The 21,147-nt window shown below is 32.1% G+C and overlaps 1 protein-coding gene across 1 annotated transcript in view; it reads left to right on the forward strand.

The window, feature by feature from the left end:
• Positions 1-21,147, forward strand: part of ADAM2 (ADAM metallopeptidase domain 2) — a 111,110-nt gene that overhangs the window by 14,547 nt on the left and 75,416 nt on the right. Inside the window, exons 4-7 of the mRNA XM_039253398.1 lie at positions 4,109-4,187; positions 12,465-12,541; positions 12,949-13,117; positions 16,249-16,305. Coding sequence (XP_039109329.1) covers positions 4,109-4,187; positions 12,465-12,541; positions 12,949-13,117; positions 16,249-16,305 — 382 coding nt within the window. The remainder of the gene's footprint in view (positions 1-4,108; positions 4,188-12,464; positions 12,542-12,948; positions 13,118-16,248; positions 16,306-21,147) is intronic.

A 21,147-nucleotide genomic window follows, 5' to 3' on the forward strand; every position in this document is an offset into this window, starting at 1 on the left:
GGCTCTTGTTGGTTTTAAAGACCTGTTATGCTCTCTGTTTCTATGAGCACTGCTATATCCAAGAAGACTCTTTGACTGTCCAGGGCCTATCCTTTCAGAGAGTGTTTTTTGAATGGTATCTCTTGGTCTCTCTTGTTGGGACCTTGGTTATTTTATTTTCCTATTTGTAGTGATATTTGGGACTCTCCACCCTGTGTACTCTGGCTTGTTTCTTGAGGTAGCCGTTAGAAGGCTTTCTCAGTGGAGTCTGCGTCCTTTCTCTCCCAATCTCTTGGGTGTGGTACGGTTTCTGATGGCTTCAGATCTTTTCCATGTGATACCTGGGCACGAGTGCAGGTACGGAGCTCCCTACTTCTCCGCCATCTTGCCTAGATATCAACATTTACACTTTTAAAAAAGACATCTTCAATCTGACCTTTTGTTTCCTATTTTTAGGAATTCTTTTAATTTTTTTGGCCAGAAGTCTTTAGTTCATGGTGTGTTTTCCAAATAACTCCTCCTACTCTATGCCTTCTGTTTCCACACTTATGGTATTTTAGTAAAGAGAATTTTTCCTTTATGAAAATTATAGTTTTATCTTGTAGAAAAAATCCTCCTTTACACCAAGACCATGAGTAAATGTTACACAGTCCTAAAATATTCTTAGTTTTGCCTTTTATATTTATGTCTTTATTCTATAAGAAATTGGCTTTAGAGCATGCTGTGAGGTAGATGAGTAACTTAGTTTTTGGTATGACTTTTAATATCAATTTTACTAACTCTTCTTTCTATATATATCTGTGATGACTGCTGTATATATTCCATATATAAGGATATATGTATTACTGAACTCTGTATTAAAATTTTTGGTCAATTTATGTCTTTGTAATAAATCTTGATAGCTTAAAGTTAAGGTCTGATTTTTCTTAGTACTTATTTTCGTATATTTTAGAATCAATTCTTCCACAAAGAAATATCCCGGGATATTGATTGCGACTTCTTTAAATCAACACAGCACTTTTGGAAGAACTCATCATTTTATGATACAATACCAACCCTGCCCCCCCCAAAAAACAACAACACAGAAGTATTTCTCTGTGTATGACATGGTATATCTGTCCTTTTATTCAGATTTTAATACTACTTAATATATTTTTATGACATTCTCCTTCAAGATTTTTCACAGTTATTTATATATTTTCTTTTTAAGTATTTCATATTTTTGAGGCTATTGAAAAACTCACATTTGAAAAGCTTTATATTCTAAATGTGTTACTTGTGTATGGGAACACAATCAATTCTTATATAGTAAATATCTATCAGGAAGCTTACTCTCCAGGAAATTCTCTGGAGAGTTCAAAAAAATTAATCTGTTTTTAGATACATTTATAACTCTATCATCATCATCTAATAAAGGCAGTTTTGTTTCTTTATTTCTAATGCATAGGAGTTTTATTTATTTTCCTAGTTTTCTGCTGGGTGCAAGGAACCACCAGAATAATATGATAATAAATAGAAGTTGAGGCAGAGTACCTTATTACCTTGTTCACTAAGTCAAATAGAACTATTTCAGTGTTCATCATTAAAAATGATATTTTCAGTCATAAAGACATTCACTTCATTCTTTGTTGTTTCCATTGTTAATGGATGTTAAATTGATCAATTCTACATCTGTTGATGATCATTTTTTTGTTTTAATTATTGTAATTGGCTTTCTAATATGAAATTGATCCTTATTCCAGGAATAAATCTTACTGGGTTTTAACATATTACTTAATCAACTGCATTCATTAATATTTTATTTAGAATTATTTTATGTCCAAATTTTAAGATTGTCTGTGTAGAAATTACAGTTTGTTGTATGACTGAAAGGATTCAAAAAAAGATTTATCACTATAAAATTCACATTTATTTCAGAAAAGATACACTGCACTGCAACAGTAGGAAGAAGAAAACTAGAACAATATTCGGGAGGCCCCATAGTTTCACAGAAGAAGGTGGTTTGACTCTAAATAACTGACAACAACAAAATATGAACAAGATATCTCATTCTCATGAAATCCAAGGCTCAAGTTAACTGTTGGGTCACTTTGATCCCACTGGTCACAGACCAGTGCATTTCTTTGGTGCATTTTATCTTATATTCTTTATTTTTTTGTGTTCATTTTAATGAACCTACCATTTTATATTATACCATTTCCCCTCAATTAAATTCTTTGTTATACATCCTTTTTCTATTTGTTCAGTAGTTTCTCTAGATTAACTTATTAATCTCTGAGTTATTGAATCTAATATGCATTATTGCTTTCATCAGTTGCCCTGTATTATCAGATCATTAAAAATCTCAATTCCACTTGCCTTCTTCTATGTTTTCATTATTTTTTCAGACATTATAATCCTTCATACTTTTAAGCCCCAATGAGATGTTACTATTATTTTTTTTTACAGTCAATATTCTTTTATATTTAAGTACAAATTTACTCATTCTGGTGCTCTCCATTTATTTCTACATTTCCATTTCTATTTGCACTTAATTTCTATATCTCTCAGGAATTCTCCATATTTCTGCTGCAGGTCTGCTTGTTTTTAAATATATTGGTTTGTTTCATTGTTAAATTTTTACCTAACCCTACTCTTAACGTTTTTGCTAGAATAAATTCTAGGATGACATTTTATAAATGACTTTAGCCTTTTAAAATCATCATTCTGTTGTCTTCTGACTTTCTTCATTTTATTGACAAGTTGATTGTCAATCTTATTGCTGTTTCTTTGAAGGTAATATCTTTTTTTTTCTTTTTCATCTTAATACCCTGAAGGTTTTATTTTGTCTCTCACTAGTCTTTAAAAACATCAGATATGATTTTTCTTTGCTTTTATCATGGACTTAAATAGAACTTATTGATTCTGTATCATCAATATAAACAATATATATTTGCTTTTATTTTCAGAAACGTTGACCACTCCACACAATTTTAAACGTTGGCTAAAGATTTTACAGGAGAGAAGCTCTGTATTTGATACACCTCTAAAGCTAGGGACTTTCATTCCAGACATACATGACACCAGGGTTCTACCTGTTTCTAGACATCCCAGTAGCTTTCTCCTTTACCTAACATGGACAGGTAGCCTTTTTATTTTTTCTTTGTCAAAATGCCACTTGTGTATCACAACCTAAATCTCCTTATGAGAACTTCAGCTCAGAATTTGTGTATTTCCTGGAACCCCACCCCACTGTGGGTCATATTCTTTTTCAGTATGACAAAAATGCAAAAACTTTTGCTCTATTGTCAGTGGTTTGGCTCTTTGAACTTTTTCTTCAACAAATCCAGACTGCCATGGCAATCACAAATCTTTTTATATTATGCTTATTAGGAAAATGAAAATGGGACATCTACATTTACCATTTCTCTCTATAGAGCCTTTTAATTAAACCTATTCTTCCCACATTTACAAATAATATATTATAATTTGAGATCTCCATCTAATCTGTTGAACTCTTGTCACATTAGTTCAATATTTATTGACCATTTGCTATTTTACAGATATTCTCCTAAGTGCTTCAGATGCACTAGTAAACCAAATTGACAAGAATCTGCTTATATTGTTATCAAATGAGACTAATAATGATATAATAAATGAGTGGATTAGGAATAATGTTAGAAGGTGATAAATGTGTAAGCAAAAATAAAGAGCAAAGTTAGAAGTATTGTTTGGAAATCCTATGTTTTGATAGCTAGGAAAGTGCATTTAAGAAATAAATTTGCCAACATAAACCTCACTGAGAAATAGATATGTAAGCAAACACCTGAAATAGATGAGACAAAGAGCTATATTGAAGAATATCCCAGGGAGGGGTAACAACTAGTACAAATAACCTGAGACAAAGTTTGCCTATTGTGTTTTAAAAAAACATCCTAGAAGGACAGTGTGACAGTAAGGTGATTAAGGAGAGGTCTGGACACCAGGATTTTTGAGTAAAATTAGAACAAAGTCCATGTATTCAGGAATCTCTATTTCTCTCCTGACTCTGTTTACCCACCTTTCTATAATAAATGCAATAGAATACATATCAAAATAGGAGCTTAGGAAACAAAGTTTCCACTAAATACTTTATATCTTTATCTTACAGGGCTTTTTTACCTCCTAATTTTAGAGTTTATGGTTATAATGGCACAGGAAGTATGAAGCCTCTTGAACAACAGTTTCAGGTATGACTTCTACCGTCTGTTTACTTTTCTTATGTTACTTTCTATCATCACCTGACTTAGGGTTCACATGTCAGAAGACAAAGGGTTGGAGTTATGTTTTGTTTTAAAATAAATTTAACCATTTTCATTTGATGATGCCGTAGCTGAACCAGTATGAGTTTGCTCCTTGGTGAGTTACAGAAAGAGACTATACCAGGTGGTGAGGTCACAAAAGGCAAACTTTATTTGTAACAAATAAGATCACAGGGAATAGCTTCCAAAGCCCAAGCAGGAGTGAGCAGTTTCTTTTTATTTAGGATTTAAGGTGAATAGTCAGAAAGAGGAGCTTTGCCATCACATGTAAAGTCAGGCATAAGGTTGTGCAGGTGTCCTGAGAAAACATGCCTTATACAATCCCTTTATGCTATGTTAATGAAGGTTGTGTTCCCCCTAGGGTGGAGACTTTAACATTATAATGAAACAGAAGTAAGTGTTGGACAAGGAGAAGGGGCTAGTGGCATGCTCAGAGAGCCGGTGAAACCTGAGTAAAGAATGCAGGGTTTTGCTTATTTATTTTATTTTTAAAATTTTACTTAAATCCAAGTTAGTTAACATATAATGTAATAATTATTTCAGGAGTAGAACTTAGTGATTCATCACTTAGAAATAACATCCATTGCTCATCCCAACAAGTGCCCTCCTTAATGCCCATCACTCATTTAGCCCATTTCCCATCCACGTCCCCTCCATCAACCCTCGGTTTGTTTTCTGTATTTAAGAATCTTTTATGGTTTGTCTGCCTCTTTGTTTATATCTTATTTTTATTTCCCTTCCCTTATGTTTGTCTGTTGTGGTTCTTAAATTCCACACATGAGTGAAGTCATAGGATATTTGTCTTTCTCTGACTAATTTTTCTTAGCATAATATCCTCTAGTTTCATCCACATTGTTACAAATGGCAAAATTTCATTTTTTATGATTGCCAAGTAATACTCCATTCTTTTAATAACTGAGTAATAGTCCATTACACACACACACACACACACCACATCTTTACCCATTCATCAAGAGATGGAAATTTGGGTTCTTTCCATACTTTGTTGATAGTGCTGTTATAAACATTGGGGTATATGTGTCCCTTAGAATTAGTGTTTTTGTATCCTTTGGATAAATACCTAGTAATGCAATTGCTGGAGCTTCATGTAATAATGTCTATAATTCTATAATTTATAATTTCTATCATCAATTTATAATTCATAAAAATTTATTATAAGTATGTATAGAATTACAGATATTACCCATGTCTGAAATGCTGTTTTTCTTCCTTCGTTTACACTGCCCTCCAATTTCTATTGATTTTTTGTTTGTTTTCCTGATTTCTGTGTAGTGAATCAACAAATACTTTGAAATTAAAGCATTTTTATTTAGACTAGCTTTTAACAGAAGAAATAATAGATATGGTGAGTTGCCTTAAATTTTGCTCAATACATTAGGCAAATATATGTGATTCATCTATGCAGTAAACTATCGAAAAACATAAATCTCCATATACCTTGTGTATATACCGGACATACCTAACATCTAGCTCTGCTTCCTACTTCCTAGGAGTAACCATGAGAGATAAATGTGTAATTTAAAAAACAAAGCAAATAATGCTTTATTGATAACCTGAATGTAGTAAGTTGTTAATGTTGGCCTCAAATATAATGAATATATGGTGCCATGTAGATAACTTACATTTGCCAAAGTTGCAGGCCCTTTTCCAATGCTGGAAAAATCATGAAAGTTTATTAAATTAGATTAAAAGTAGGCAAATTTGGTTTTTTTAAGTTTATTTTATTTTGAGAAAGACAGAGACAGCATGAGTGGGGCAGGAGCTGAGAGAGAGGGATAGAGGGAGAATCCCAAGCAGGCTCTGAGCTGCCAGCACAGAGCCTTGTTGCAGGACTCATACTCATGAAACTGAGATCATGACTTGAGATGAACCCAAGAGTTGGAAGCTTAACAAATGAGCCATCCAGGAGCCCCAGCAAATTTGTTTGTAATGAAGTCTACAAATGATTTGCATTCCTAAAAGTCGTATTATCTTGGTAAATACAGACTTATTCATAAAAGAACAAATCAGTCCATTAGACATAGAAAGAATTTGTTCCCAGTGTCTAGAACTTATAAGTGTAAGCCATTCATCATTGTCATGGACTTTACAGTCTCTCTAGAACAAATTGATATTCATTATGAATAAAAGTAAAATCACCAGGAGAGAATAACAATTTTAAATGTGTATGAACTTAAAAACAGACCTCAAATTACATGAGTCAAAAATGGACAGAAATGAAAAATAGATAAATTGTTAAAATAATTGATTATTTAAACATTCTTTTCTCAATAATTGATAGATGAAGCAGAAAACTCAAGGAAATATGTTGGAACTTGAATGGAACTGGCCATCAACCTGATTTAATCAATGTTTGTAAGAGATGACACACAAAAGCAACAGTATATACATTCTTGTAGTGCAAAGTGAACATTGAACAAGATATAAATAGAGGAAAACAGTGCAAGAAATGACAATGATAAAACAGGAAAAACTGAAGAAGGAAATCAAATAGTAATAGTAATAATGAGCTTTTTGATTCCTCCATGAAAACTTTATCCTATGCTTACTGAAAATCATTTTTTATTTAATGATTTACATTTTTTCCAGTTAGCCTATTTATAAGGTCAATATAATTTACTGATTATTCCAAAGAATTAGAAATGTTATCAACCCGAATCATATAAACCACTTTTGGAAGGAAGTTGACAAAAGCAAGAGGAAAGATATGGGTATTTTATCTTGATCTTATGAAGTATGATTCAAACAGATGAAACTATACATGGGCCCACCATAAAAAATACAAAGTAATTCATTATGGTGATATACCAATGAAATATTTTTTAAAAAATAAGGCATGACACTGATTTAGTTTAGGTTTACTTAATGTAAAGAAACCATATGATAATTTGAACAAGGAAAGCTTAACATAAGGAGTTACCAATTGTAATGGGGACTAGAATAAAATATAAGAAATAAAGAGATCTTTAAAACACAGGAATACCAGTTACAAGAAGCATCCAGCAATGCTAGGACTGAGATGAAGAAGACAGTCTCATGATCCCAGGGTTGAGATCCCAACCTTGTTAGAAGGGGCACAGAAATGGATCTCCAAATAGCATGAAGTCATTATCGTGCTGTACTAAGAGATATTGCTGTAAAATTTCTCTTAGGAACTTTCTGGAAATCTGTTTAGGCTAGTCAGGAAAGGGGTATCTCACAAAGCCACTCTGCTACGAAAGGAGAGGGACCTGAATTGTAGGAGGAAACTACTGGCTGATGGGTGGCTGTGACCACCATGCACTAAAAGATCTGTGGACTGAAGAATCATCACGCACTGAAGGATTCGGGGCTGGTGCAATTAGCTGCACACGGTTCAAGAGCCTTCCAAACTGGCCCACTGGAATCAGGAAACAAAGTTCTCTTCTCGTGCTCTCCAACACCGTCTATTGGGCAAAACTTTAGTACCATTTGGCAAAGTAAAAAAAAAAAAAAAAAAAAAAAATTTATGGGCCTGGATTCATTTGCACAAAGCCAATAAAAGATTTACTAGAAGCTGAGTGCTAATGCATCAATAATGGACTAAGTCTACAACTTTGATTGTTCAGATTTCATTTGCACACGTTTAAACTCTGGTAAAATAATAAATTAACCTGTATTTGTATTTAACAAGATTCAGCCACCCTTTTTACAAGTAAAGAAATTTTCATCCTTGTCCCCAATTGAGGAGACACGTAATCATGTCCATGGCTTAGCTATATTAATTTCTCCTCAAACTCTGTTACAGTCCCAATAAATACTATGTTAACTAGAGGTTCTATTGTAAAGTTAACTTCCAACAACTTGTAGGTAAACTAATAATAGAAAGAAGGAAAAAGAAAATGTGGTTGGCATATACAAATAAACACATATGCATACATATAAGAAGCAAAGAGAAAATATACAAAATCACTATTGTCTTCATTAGTAAGTCATGATTATTATCTACGACTTTTTTCCCCTACTAAATATTCTCTGTTCTGATTGCTTTCACCCAGAACCTTAACTTGCTAAGGATATTTACAAAGCTGAGAAGAGAAAATCTTTATTCCCAAAGGGTCTGCATCTTTAATATACTTTCTTTTGGTTGCAAGGTTAAAGAAATAGCCCCTCTTGCTTTCATTGGTAAAAGCAACCAATTTCTGTTTGGTATTCAGAGTCAGTCACTCCAGCCACTAGATGAGCCTATGTTTAGTGGCATAAGACTTTCAATGTAGCCATTTGGAAGTTTCATCTTCCAAATTAGTGGAACTATTATTATGTCCCTTGGTGGACCAATTCCCTGCGAAGGGTTTGGAGCAAAAGTTACTGAGATGGAAAGCACGTATGTGCATCTTCCAACTAGACTAACTGCTTTCATCTTTCAACTGATAGAGCTATATGGTAAAGTATATGTTAAATCCAAGTACATTGCTTCACTTTGCTGAGAAATACATTTCTGTATCAGAAACAAGGCTGTTATACAGGTTTGTCCATTTTGTTTATCTTTTTAAAGATAAACACCTTTTGGTTTTATTGATATATTTTATTTTTTATCTATTCTTATTTATTTTATTTCACTCTAATCTTTGTAATATTATTTCCTTTCTTCTGTTTGATTTAGGTTTAGTTACTGTTTTTTTCCTCCAGTGTCCTAGGTGTATGGTTAGGATATCAATTTGAGATCTTTCTTCTTTCTTAATATATGCATTTATTGATATAAATTTATCTCTAATTTAGCTACATACCATACATTTTAGTCTGATGTATCTTTATTTTAATTTATTTTAAAGTATTCTCTGGGTTTGTGTTTATTTCTTTGTTGACCCATATAAGTTATTTAAGAATGTGATATTTAATTTCCACATATTTGTTAGTTTTCCCAAATTTTTGTTCAAATGATTTTTAATTTCATACTATTGTTATTAGAAAGCATATTTTACATTTTTGTAAACTTTTAAGTTAATTGAGATTTTTTTATGGACTAGCATATGGTCTAGCCTAGAAAATATTCTATGTGTACATAAGAAGAATGTATATTATGTTGTTGTTCAGTGGAGAGTTTATGGTGCTTTCAAGCTTTGTATTTCCTTGTTGATTTGCCTAGTTGTTGTATCCATTATTGGAAGTGGGATAGAAAAAGAAAAGAAATCTCCAACTACAATTGTTGAATTGTCTATTTCTCCCTTCATTTTTAACTATTTTTGCTTTGTGCATTTTGGTGTTCTGTTATTTCATGCAAATATGTTTGCAAGTGCTATAATCTTCCTGATGCGTTGAAACTTTCATTATTATAAAATGTTTTTCTTTATTTCTAGTAACAACTTTTTGTTTTTAAGTCTATTTTGTCTGACATTAGTATGGTCACTCTGATTTGCTTATAGTTGCTATTTGCATGACACATCTTTTTCATTATTATTCCCCATCTATTTGTACCTCTGCATTTAAAGCCCAATACCTGTCGATATATTATTGTTGTGTCTTGTTTTTTACCTTTTCTGACAATATCTTTTACTGATAATCTCTATTTGATACGATATTGTCATCATATTTCTATTTTTTTATATTTACATTTTTAATTTTTTAAATGTTTAGTTTATTTTGGAAAGAATGCAAGCAAAGGAGGGGCAGAGAGAGGGGCTGAGGATCTGAAGTGGGTTCTGAAATGGGCTCTGTGCTAACAGCAGCCAGCCTGATGTGGGGCTTGAACTCATGACCGTGAGACCATGACCTGAGCCAAAGTCAGATGCTCAATGACTGAGCCACTCAGGTGCCCTCATACTCCTATTTTTTAAATCATGGATTCCTTCAAAAATTCTTTGAACATAATTATAATGTCTACTTCAAGTCACTTTCACAAGTAGTTTCTATGGCTTGCTTTATTTCGCTGTAACGAGTTCCTTAGATCTTGTGGAAATGAACAAAACGCAAACAAATGAGAATAAGTGAAGTTTACTTACTCAAAGTAGTCATACTTTGAATGGCATACATACTTGCCATAGTTAAGAGAGTCAGCTACCATCATTTGAATTTTGGCAGACACTCAAAGGCAGGCAGGACAGTGGGAAAGGTTTATATGGTGGGAAAAGGGGAGAGCTCAGGTATGCCCTGAGTGGAGATCCTTGGCATGAGAAAGCTGTAGGTCAACTAACTAGAAGTGTTGAAGCATTTTATGTTTTATGTTTAGGAGTGCATGTTTGACTTTCTCTGGTTGGTCCTAAGTTGGAAGGAGCGACAAAAATTAGGAAAGCTGACAGTTTTTAATCAAGTCCAGGTCATTTGAGGGTGACTGTTACATAAGTTATTGTTTAGCTTCCTGAATTATTACGGGAGACAGTAATATGGCTTCCCACAAAGTCTTGCAGTAGGTTGGCTTTCATGTCTATTTCTTGGCAACCAAGGGGTTTATTTCCTGGACTGATTACAGAAGGTTGTGTGACACACTTCTATTTTTATAGATGATCCAGCCTTTGTCCATTTGTATACCGACTGTCTCCACCTATAATTGCAGGTTTTCACTGAATTTAGGGAAACTTTGACCATCATCTTTTCAACTATTTTTCTACCTATTCTTTCTTCTCATTTCTCTGGGACTCCAATTAAACATATGTTAGAGACATTGACCCACTGGTTGCTGCAACTGTATTTAATTTTTAAGCCTTTTTTTCTCAGCTTTCAGATTTTATCTTTCTACAGGTCCATACTTTAGGTATGTTTTTTAAAAATCTTTTCTCTTTTGTCTCTCCAATGTGCAGTAAAATCTACCCAGGATATTTCATTTTAACCATATTTTTTGTTCTAAAATTTAGACCTGGCATTTTTATAACCTATTTCTCTGCTGAATTTCCTTATTGTGCCCAAATTTTCCTTTATATTCTTGATCACACTTTTAATATCTGTTTTAATGCCTTTATTAAATAAGTTCAAGATCCTGGGTTATTTCTGAGTCCGTTCTAGTTTGGATTTTTCTCATAACTATGGACACATTTTTCTTTTAATCATATATACAATATTTTATTTTTTTATTTATTTATTTTTTTAATATTTTTATTTATTTCTAGGAGAGAGAGAGAGCAGGGGAGGGTCAGAGAGAGTGGGAGTCAGGCTCCAGGCTCTGAGCTGGCGGTCAGCACAGAGCCCGACGCGGGGCTCGAACCCACGAACTGCGAGATCATGACCTAAGCGAAAGTCGGACGCTTAACCGACTAAGCCACCCAGGCGCCCCTCATATATACAATATTTTAAAATCATACCCTGGCCATATTCAATGATACATTGTGGAGCTTGCGACTTTCTTAATTCTCACTGTCTCAGACAACTTGACTAGAACCAGTTTCCAGCCTCTAGTCTCTCGTGTTTGGAAACAGAAATCTCTCCTTAGTTTTCTCAGTTTTTCTGGTCTTAGTTTCTGCTAAACTACTTGAGATTTTTTTCAGATAGTTTCAATTTAGATGGAAGTAAAGAACCTTCACTGGTGTTAATAGAACACTGTTAGCACACTGATTTAGGACCACACTCTCTGCCTCCTCCTTTCCTGAATATATCGCATCCCAATTTTCAGGTCAGTAATTTTCATTGTTGTTGTTGTTAGAACATTAGCTGCTTTATGCTGCCCTGCCTTGGAGAGTGCTCTCAGGTGAAAAAAAAAACACAAATGCAAATATCAGAAAATGCATTTTCTTCTTTCTAGTGTGGATTCACTGCTCCCACCTTTACCTGCCTGCCTTTGTAGAGGGAATTAAAAAATTATTTTTCTGAAGTTTATATTTGTTACTAGTGAGAGAGTTAATGCAAGCTGTTCTGCCATTATACTTAAGTAAGTTGAAAAGAATAAAGTTCTCTTTTGGATTTATTTTTTTTACCACTATATTGCAAAATTAAGTCAAGAGTGTGAAAAAATAAATTTTTGATGATTTTACTTTGATCCTAATGATGGCAAATGTTCGGTTTAATTTATAACAGAAAAAATATGGAAGTGTACTTAATTCTCTGTGGAAGTGTCTCTGAACTTGGGAAGTTTCTGTTCAATTGAGCCAACTGCTTATTTAATAATCTTATAAATCTGTTTTGGAAACAATGAATATTTGATACATACAAATAAACATATATGTTTTAAATATTTGAAAATAGTTCCTCTAACATGAATTATTCTAATAGAGGTCTATGTATTTTATCTATATTTTTCAGAATTTTTGCTACTACCAAGGAATTATTGAAGGTTATCCAAATTCTATGGTGACCATTAGCACATGTACTGGACTCAGGTTGCGTTTATAATTTTATGATTACAAAGTATAATATTGTTTTTAAATTCTAAAAATTATATTCAGGCATTTTAAGTGAAGCATAACTTATTGTGGGAAACTGTCAGTAGAAAAGCATAGTACGAAAATTCTTGTATTGTCTCCTACCCAATCCTGAATTAAGATTCCTGAGATATTTGCATATATGAAATATTAATTACTAGATAAATATCAGTAATGTTACTGTTCTGTGCCATTCAGTAAGTTTGTGGATATTTAGTAACTTTTTCCTATTTTACCATCTAAGGCCAAGACTCAAAATAATCTACATACTATTTAAAAAATTGTTACAGTATCATTTTGTTATTTATTTTATTGACTTGAAAATTCACTAGTTTATTTATTTACGTATGTTTTGGAATTTGTAGGGGCTTACTACAGTTTGAAAATGTGAGTTATGGGATTGAGCCCTTGGAACCTTCAATTGGTTTTGAACATGTGATTTATCAAGTAAAACAAAAGAATAAAGGTGTTTCTTTATATGCTGAGAAGGAAATTGAGTCAAGAGAAATGCCCTATAAAATACAGAGTATAGAGGTAGGTGATTAACTGAGTAAACTATGATTATTGCTATGCAACAATATAAACTATATTTTCCTAATGCACAAATTATTTATATTAATATACATTATAGGTAGATGTACTAGAAATTCCACGACTTATCTGGTAAGCCTCAAAACTAGTCATTCAACTTTCTAGAATTCCATGTAGGCGTTTTCCACTGTTAGTAGCTTGTTTCCTTGTGATCTAGATCTTTATTGTCTGCAAATGCACTCCTTTCTCCATATTTATTATGTCAAAATGTTGATATAATTGACACAAATGCAATTCACATAAATATTGAAGATACATATCTAGAGTCCTGAGGAGAATCAACAGCATCCTTTAACGCAATGGCCTCAGGAGAGGCAATTACATTTTCCTCAAGAAAGACAAGGTTGATCTTCTTATACAGAGATACAGAGGCTGCTTCTACTGACAAAGAAGTACTCATCAGAATTTAAGGGATCAGTGACCCCTAGCTTCATCAGAGTCTTTCCATATGTCTTTATTCCAATTTCAGGATCTCATTTCTTCCCAATTAATGTCCACACTTTAACAGTAGAACCTGTAAGATTGGGAATGCAATTTGTGTTATAATTCATACATTTATATAAATGAGATTCTGAGTTTGGTTTTCAACACTCTCAGCTCTGCAAATACAGTAGTTAAAGGTCTCTTTCAGGGCAGATATTTCTTCAGAGAAACATAACCAACAAGATGCCTGTATATGTGTATGGATGTGTGATAATCAGGTCCACCCTTTATGAAAGGTAATCTGCTTTACTCAAAGTCCACCATAATAAATATTTATCTCATCTAAAATCACATTCACAGATGCATCCAGAATAACATTTAACTACAAATCATTACATTATGGCCCAATCAAGTTGACAGATAAAATTAACCATCATACCAGAGTTAGAAAATTCATTACTGTATTTCTTTTAAAACTTTTGTTGTTTAATTTATTACATCTTAATATATACTCCAATATAATTTAATTTGTGTCTGGAGTGGGTGGAGTTCTAAATTCACTATGTTGCAATTGAATCATCTGGAGGTGTTATGTGATTTTCTTGCTTAGATCCAATTCTTTTGTATTTACTTGACCAAAGCAAACTTTCCTGAAGATGGAGTCATCTTTATATAACACATAACTAAGCAATTTGTCTCTGCATATGGCTATTTTCTCTTATTAAATAAAATAACTTTAGAGGTCTTTTGAAATCAAATTATCTGCCTACTTTTCCAACACATAACAATTCCTGGCGTTAATTTATGCAAATTTGTCTTCAACTTTTATTTGGCTAGAATGGTCTATGTATCTTTTTCTGCATGCAAGCTTATTATTGTTCCATAAATGAGTAAATAAATTCTTATTGACTAAATTTTACCAATCTCAATCTCAAAGATGACAATGATCAAGGATTACTTCAGTGAATGTTAAGCAACACTTATTTTCCTTAAAACAAAGAAATAGATTTTAATCCCTCAATCCACTAATGTATTATTTCTCTCAATTAATTTAAATGTTTACTTTTATCTTCCAGTAAGGTAGTATCATTTCTTGTTTCGGGACTTTAATAAAATGATAGAGTTCTATAAGCAAAACTTTTATACAATATTTGGTGCTTAATTTAGAAGTAATAGTAAGAAACCAGTTACAAATAAGGGGGTTCCATATGCAGTTAAAAAATTTTTTTAATGTTTTATTTATTTCCGAGAGAGAGAGAGAGAGAGCGAGAGAGCTGTTATAAACAGGGGAGGGTCAGAGAGAGAGGGAGACAAGGAATCTGAAACAGGCTCCAAGCTCTGAGCTAGCTGTCAGCACAGAGCCCGACACGGGGCTCGAACCCATGAACTGTGAGATCATGACTTGATCCGAAGTTGGACACTTAACCGACTGAGTCACCCAGGAGCCCCTCATATGCACTTTTAAAATAAAACCCTAAGTATCCAAGATTTGGGTCAAGAAAGAGAATTTTATAGTGAGGGGAGATTTAAAGTGAGTAGTCAGTCATCCCTAAATGTGTCTTTCTAATTTTTCTCAACTTTTTTTTTCCTTTAAATCCATGTAACTGTCACTCTTCTGATCTCCGCTAAATACAAGATTTGTTGTTCCATCTTTAATTCTCCTTTTTATACATTAAGGAAAACATTTTAATGAAAATAAAATGGTTTTGAACTTTCAAGGGATTAAATATCAATGTAAAGAAGAAAAAATGCACACACTAAAATAAGCATGATAACATTTTCTCAATTTCTGAAATTTGTTCCTCCTTTGCTACTTCTAAATATTTTCCTGTGCATGTAGACGATATGTATTTTAGTATTTTAGTAACAAAATATTTTGAGTTATCCACACTATAGTCTTAAAGTGCTTGCAATGTCTGTCTTACATGTTTTACCCAGTGCATTTCTCCTTCATAAAAAAATTATGATAATAATTAACATTTTATTAGTGGTAGTTATAACAGTTATTATTTTATCCCCATGTTTGGGAAACAATCTGAGTCACATAAAAATAAGGCAGATTTCAAACACCACTAGGCTTCACATTTATGCCTAATTTAACTACTATGATCAAAGTGGATCACATCATACCCAGGATATACATCTTGAGATTTCTATGACCCAATTTAAGAGTATTAGTTATATTGATTCTCTGTTGGCTAACATTTTCCTTAGGTAAAGTATACAAAAATTAACTTAATCTTTTAAATGAAATCCCATTTCTCTAAACACAGAGATGTATCCTCACTGTTTTAGGGATATAGGAAAAAACATAGTACCACATACTAAAGTATAATAGGATTTTAATCTAACTAAACACATACATCTTGCAGTGGGAAGTCAATTGAGAAATAGAAATAGAGAAAATAACATGAATAGCCCAGTACCAGTGAGAATATGGACAATGGAATTAGAGGAAAGTTTTTCTTGAGTGAATTAAATATGTGATCAGGTACAAAAGATGTGACAAAGGCAAGTGATTCAGTGATACCAAGTTTTGTTTATATTACCTGGTTCTATTTTTTATATATAAAAATGAGATTTTACAACATTAAATTCAAGAAGTAGTGATAAATATTAATTTTGATGTAGAGTTTGTGGATTTTTTTCAGCCACTCTCAGAGTTCTCTCAGTATATAGAAATGCATGTTGTAGTTGAAAAAAATTTGGTAAGTATATTTTAATTTGCTTTATGCCCATTTATATTAGCAATGAAGGGTTATAAAAAGGTTGGAATACATTTTTAACAAATGACAATGACAATTTTTGCTTTCTCTCTGCTTTAATGTATTTTAAATTACTAGTATCAGTAAATTGAAAATAAAATTTCCATAAATTTATTCTTAATTTTATATTAATTGTGTAAATGAAAATAATTGCTGCCTTTAGAACAGTTTCTTACTTAGTAATTTTTATTTATCCTTCCCATTTCCCTAATGCTTGGCAATGCCTGATTTCTTTGCTGTCTCCAAATGTTTGCTTTTACAGAATGTCATCTAATTTAACATACAGCATATGTTTTAAACTTTGCTGCTATCCTTTTCCTGGCTTAATAGCTCATTTTTTTTTCAGCACTGAATAAAATTCTATTGTCTGGATATACCACAGTTTATTTAGTCACTTATACTGAAGGGTATCTTGGTTGCGTCCAAGTTTTCAAAATTGTGAACCAAACTGCTAAAAACATCCATGTGCAGGTTTATATGTGTACATAAGTTCTGACTACTTTGGGTAAATACCAAGGAGTATTAATGGTAGATCAATGGTAAGAGTTTGTTTTATTTTGTAAGAAAATGCCAGAATTTCTTCTAAAGTGACTGTACCATGTTGCATTTAGCAGTTTAGATATATTATTCTATTGTCTTCTGAACTTTGAGATTTCTGATGAAAAAATGACTCACAATCATCATCCCTTCTATGTGATTAATAACTTCTTGCTGCTTTCAGTATCCTATCTTTGTCTTTAGCTTTGACAATTAGATTACAATGTCTTTGATTATAATGTGTCTTGATGTGGTTTGGTTTTGGATTTATGCTTTTAGTGTTGTCAGGCTTCCAGGATTTGTAGGTTCATGTGTTACATCAAATTTGGGAACACTTTGGCCATTGTTTCTTCAAAAAAATCTCTATTCTTTTTCAGGGTCTTCCATAATTCATATATTATTTTTCGCAGTTGTATAAATCCATTAATTCCCCTCTCTGGTTCTTAGACTCAGTAATTTCAATCATCCTACCTTTTAGTCTGCTGATTCCTTCATATGTCTCTTCAAATCTACTGTTGACCCCTTCTAAATGAATATCAGTTTATTTACTGCATTATTAAACTCCAGAATTTGTTTCAAATTTAAAATAATTTCTATATCTTTGCTATTTTTCTCATTTTTTTCATAAATCATGCTCCTCCCCCCCCGACCCCTCAGTTCTTCCTTTTCCCTTAGCTGTTTCTGTGTATTTTTTTACTTTTCTAAAAGTTTTTATTTGCCTGACTTATTTCGCTCAGCATAACACGCTCGAGTTCCATCCACGTTGCTACACATGGCCAGATTTCATTCTCACTCATTGCCATATAGAATTTCATTGTATAGATAAACTACATCTTCTTGATCCATTCATCAGTTGATGGACATTTAGGCTTTTTCCATGATTTGGCTATTGTTGAAAGTGCTGAGTAGCACACTGTCTTAATTACTATAGCTTTGTAGTTAGTTTTCAAACTGTAGAGTAGGAGTCCTTGAACTTTGTTCTTATTTAAAATTGTTTTGGACATTCTGTGTCACTTTCATTTTATATACGTATTAGGATCGATTTGTCAATCCATAAAAAAAGAGATCTGGAATTCTGATAAGGATTATATTGTATTTATAGATCAATTAAAAATTATTGCCATCTTAACAATATTAGCTTTTCCAATATGTGAAAACAGGATGTCTTTCTTACTTTTGACAGTGGGTTTTAGTTTTCAGTGTTTATTTTGTAATTACAATAAATTTATTTCTTGAGATTTTATTATTTTCTATGCTACTGTAAATTCATTTTGTTATTTAATATTTGGATTGGTTATTGCAGATGTAATGGAAATGCAATTGATTTTTGTATAGTGACATTGTTCCTGCAACTTTGCTGAAATCTCTTATTAATCCACATATATGTTAGTGGCTTTCTTGGGATTTTTTTCAATATACAGATCTTTTTTGTCTATGAGAGAGCTTAACTTCTTGCTTTCCTATATAGATACCTATTGTTTCATTTCCTTCCTTGGCTAAATACCCTAGCTAGAACCTCCAGTGAAAGGTGGAATAAACAATAACATATATCCTTATATTATTCCTGATCTAAAAGGAATAACTTTCATTCTTTCACTGTTAAATATGATGTTAACCATGGGTTTCTTAAAAAATATGTTTATTTATTTTTGAGAAAAGAGAGAGCACAAGTGGAGGAGGGGTAGAGAAAGAGGGGGACAGAGGATCCGAGAATCCAAAGAAGTTTCTGTACTGACAACAGAGAGCCCAATGCAGGGCTCAGACTTACAAACTACAAGATCATGACCTAGCCAAAGTCAGATGCTTAACTGACTGAGCTACCCAGGTGCCTCTATCTGTGGCTTTTTAATAGATGTTCTTTCCCTTTTATCCCTAGTTTATTGACTGTTTTTTTCATGAGTAAGTGTTGTATTTAGTCAAATGTTTCTTCTATAGCTATTGAAAGGATCATGTGGCTTTTGTCTATTTTTATAAGTTGAATTACATTGATTGGTTTTTGCATACTAAACCAATCTTGTACTCCTGGAATAAATCCCACTTGGTTGTGGTGTATAATCACTTCTATATGTTGTATCATTTGGTTTGTTAGTATTTGAAGATTTTTATAGTTATTTTCATTTGGTATATTGCTTTATGGTTTTATTTTATTGTTGTGTTTTTTCTGGCTTTGGGTATCAGGGTAATACTGACCTCATTGAAGGAGTAAGAAAAAGTTTCCTCCTATTTTATAGAAAACTTTATAAAGAATAGGTGTTGATTTTTCTCTAAGTATTTCTCTAAGTATTTGATAGAATTTTACTAGTAGAGCCTTCTCTAACCCATCTCCTTTTTAATGGGAATTTTTTAAATGTTTGTTCAAATATTTGCTTATTGTTTTCTATTTCTTTTTGAGTCAGTTTTGGTAACTTATGTCCTACAAGGAACCATCTGTCTCATCCAAATTTTTGCCACATTATTATTCATACGGTTCCATTGTCATTTGTTTATAGTCAGTAGTTGTTGTTTTTATACCTTGAATTAACAATTGTAGAGTTCTCTCTTGTATTCTTGGTCAATGTCACTAAAGCTTTGTCAGTTATGTTTATCTTTTCAAAAAATTAATAATTTGTTAATATTCTATGTTGTATTTATTGGGTGTGTGGGTGTGAGTAGAGATTCCTTAAGTCAACAGAGTAGCTAATTCATTCTTTTTGAGGACTGGATAGTATTTCATGATATGCATGTGACATAATTGATTCATTTATTACCTTTTTGAGGACTTTCTACTTTATTTCTAGTTTTTTTCCTTCTGGTTTTTTTTTCCCAACACAAATAATGTTGCAAGAATTATCCTTATTCATGAGTACTTCCATCTTGGGAATTTAACCCCTATGAGAAAAGTCACCAAGAGTAGGGATGATGGTTCAAAAGATTCAAATTGTTTAATTTTAATAGATATTGTCCCTTGCTTTATAAAAATATTGTAACTTTTTTTCACATATCCAAGTTAAAACTGAAAATACTATGTTCCTTTCCTACCTACTAACCATCCATTTTATATTTCTGTTTAATTTTTGCTAGTCAGTGCATGTAAAATTTTATCTTACTGTGATTTTAATTTCCATTTCTTTAATTGATAATTAATTGAAATATCATTTAATACTTAGTGGTCACTAGTATTAGCTTTTCCCTGAATTGACAACTTATGCTTTTTGCTCATTTTGATATTTGTTTGCTTTATCAAATTATAAGAAATCTTTGAATCTTTAATATATCTATGTTTTATTGTCTGATATAAAATATTATCAAAATATTACCTTTGGTAATTAACTTTATTTGTGAATATTTTGGAACACAAATCTTTAATTTTCATGTATTCAAATATGCCTTCACATTCTCACATATAGTTGGGATATAGTTATGAGTTCTCTATTTTGTATCACATTAGTCTATTTTTCCATTCATAGGCTAACACCATATTGATGATTAAAGTGACTTTATGGTATAATGGTACCCAGGAAAGCAAATCCATATCCTGTTTTTTCTCATACATTTGCATAATTTTTTTCAGGCTCTTATTCTTGTATATGTAAGTTTTATGATCATTTTCTCAATCCTCCCTCCCAAAATGGAAGACTCTAATTGGCATGGTATTAAAACTTAATACTAATTTAGAGTAATCAACAGATTTGTGATAGAAAGCCTTTTTATCCAAAAATAATGTGTACTTTTGGGAATAGACTGATTTTATGTTTTAAAATAAGATTTCAGTAGTTTTATTCACATAGATATACTGCTTTTTTTGTTTTATTTTTTTTATTTACTCTTAAGTACTTTAGGGTTTTCAGTATCTGACATGAAAGCTTTTTTTTACAGAAAATGAGAGAAACATCAATTTTATAAATAGCTCCTGTATCTAGTGACCTCACCATATTCTCTTAGTATTTGTAGTAATTTTACTGCAGTTTCATGGGTGTTTTAGTATGAAATATATCATAAACTCAAAAGATAGGATTTTATTTCTTATCTCTAAATGTTTCCAACAATTATTTTATTTTCTGGTGTTTTTCCATTCACAAAAACTTGCCTGACCAAGTTAAATGATGAAAGGTAAAATAGGCATGCTATATGGTCCTGATTTTAATTTAAATGGTTTTTCCATTTAGAATAATATTTACCATTAGTTTTTAGTTGATTTTTGCCATTGATGTTGTTTCATCCTTATCATAATTGAGAAGTTTTACTTGGTTCCCATTTCATTTTTTAATT

Source organism: Hyaena hyaena, unplaced genomic scaffold, assembly GCF_003009895.1.
Source record: "Hyaena hyaena isolate Hyena2069 unplaced genomic scaffold, ASM300989v1 scaffold_446, whole genome shotgun sequence".
NCBI lineage: Eukaryota > Metazoa > Chordata > Mammalia > Carnivora > Hyaenidae > Hyaena > Hyaena hyaena.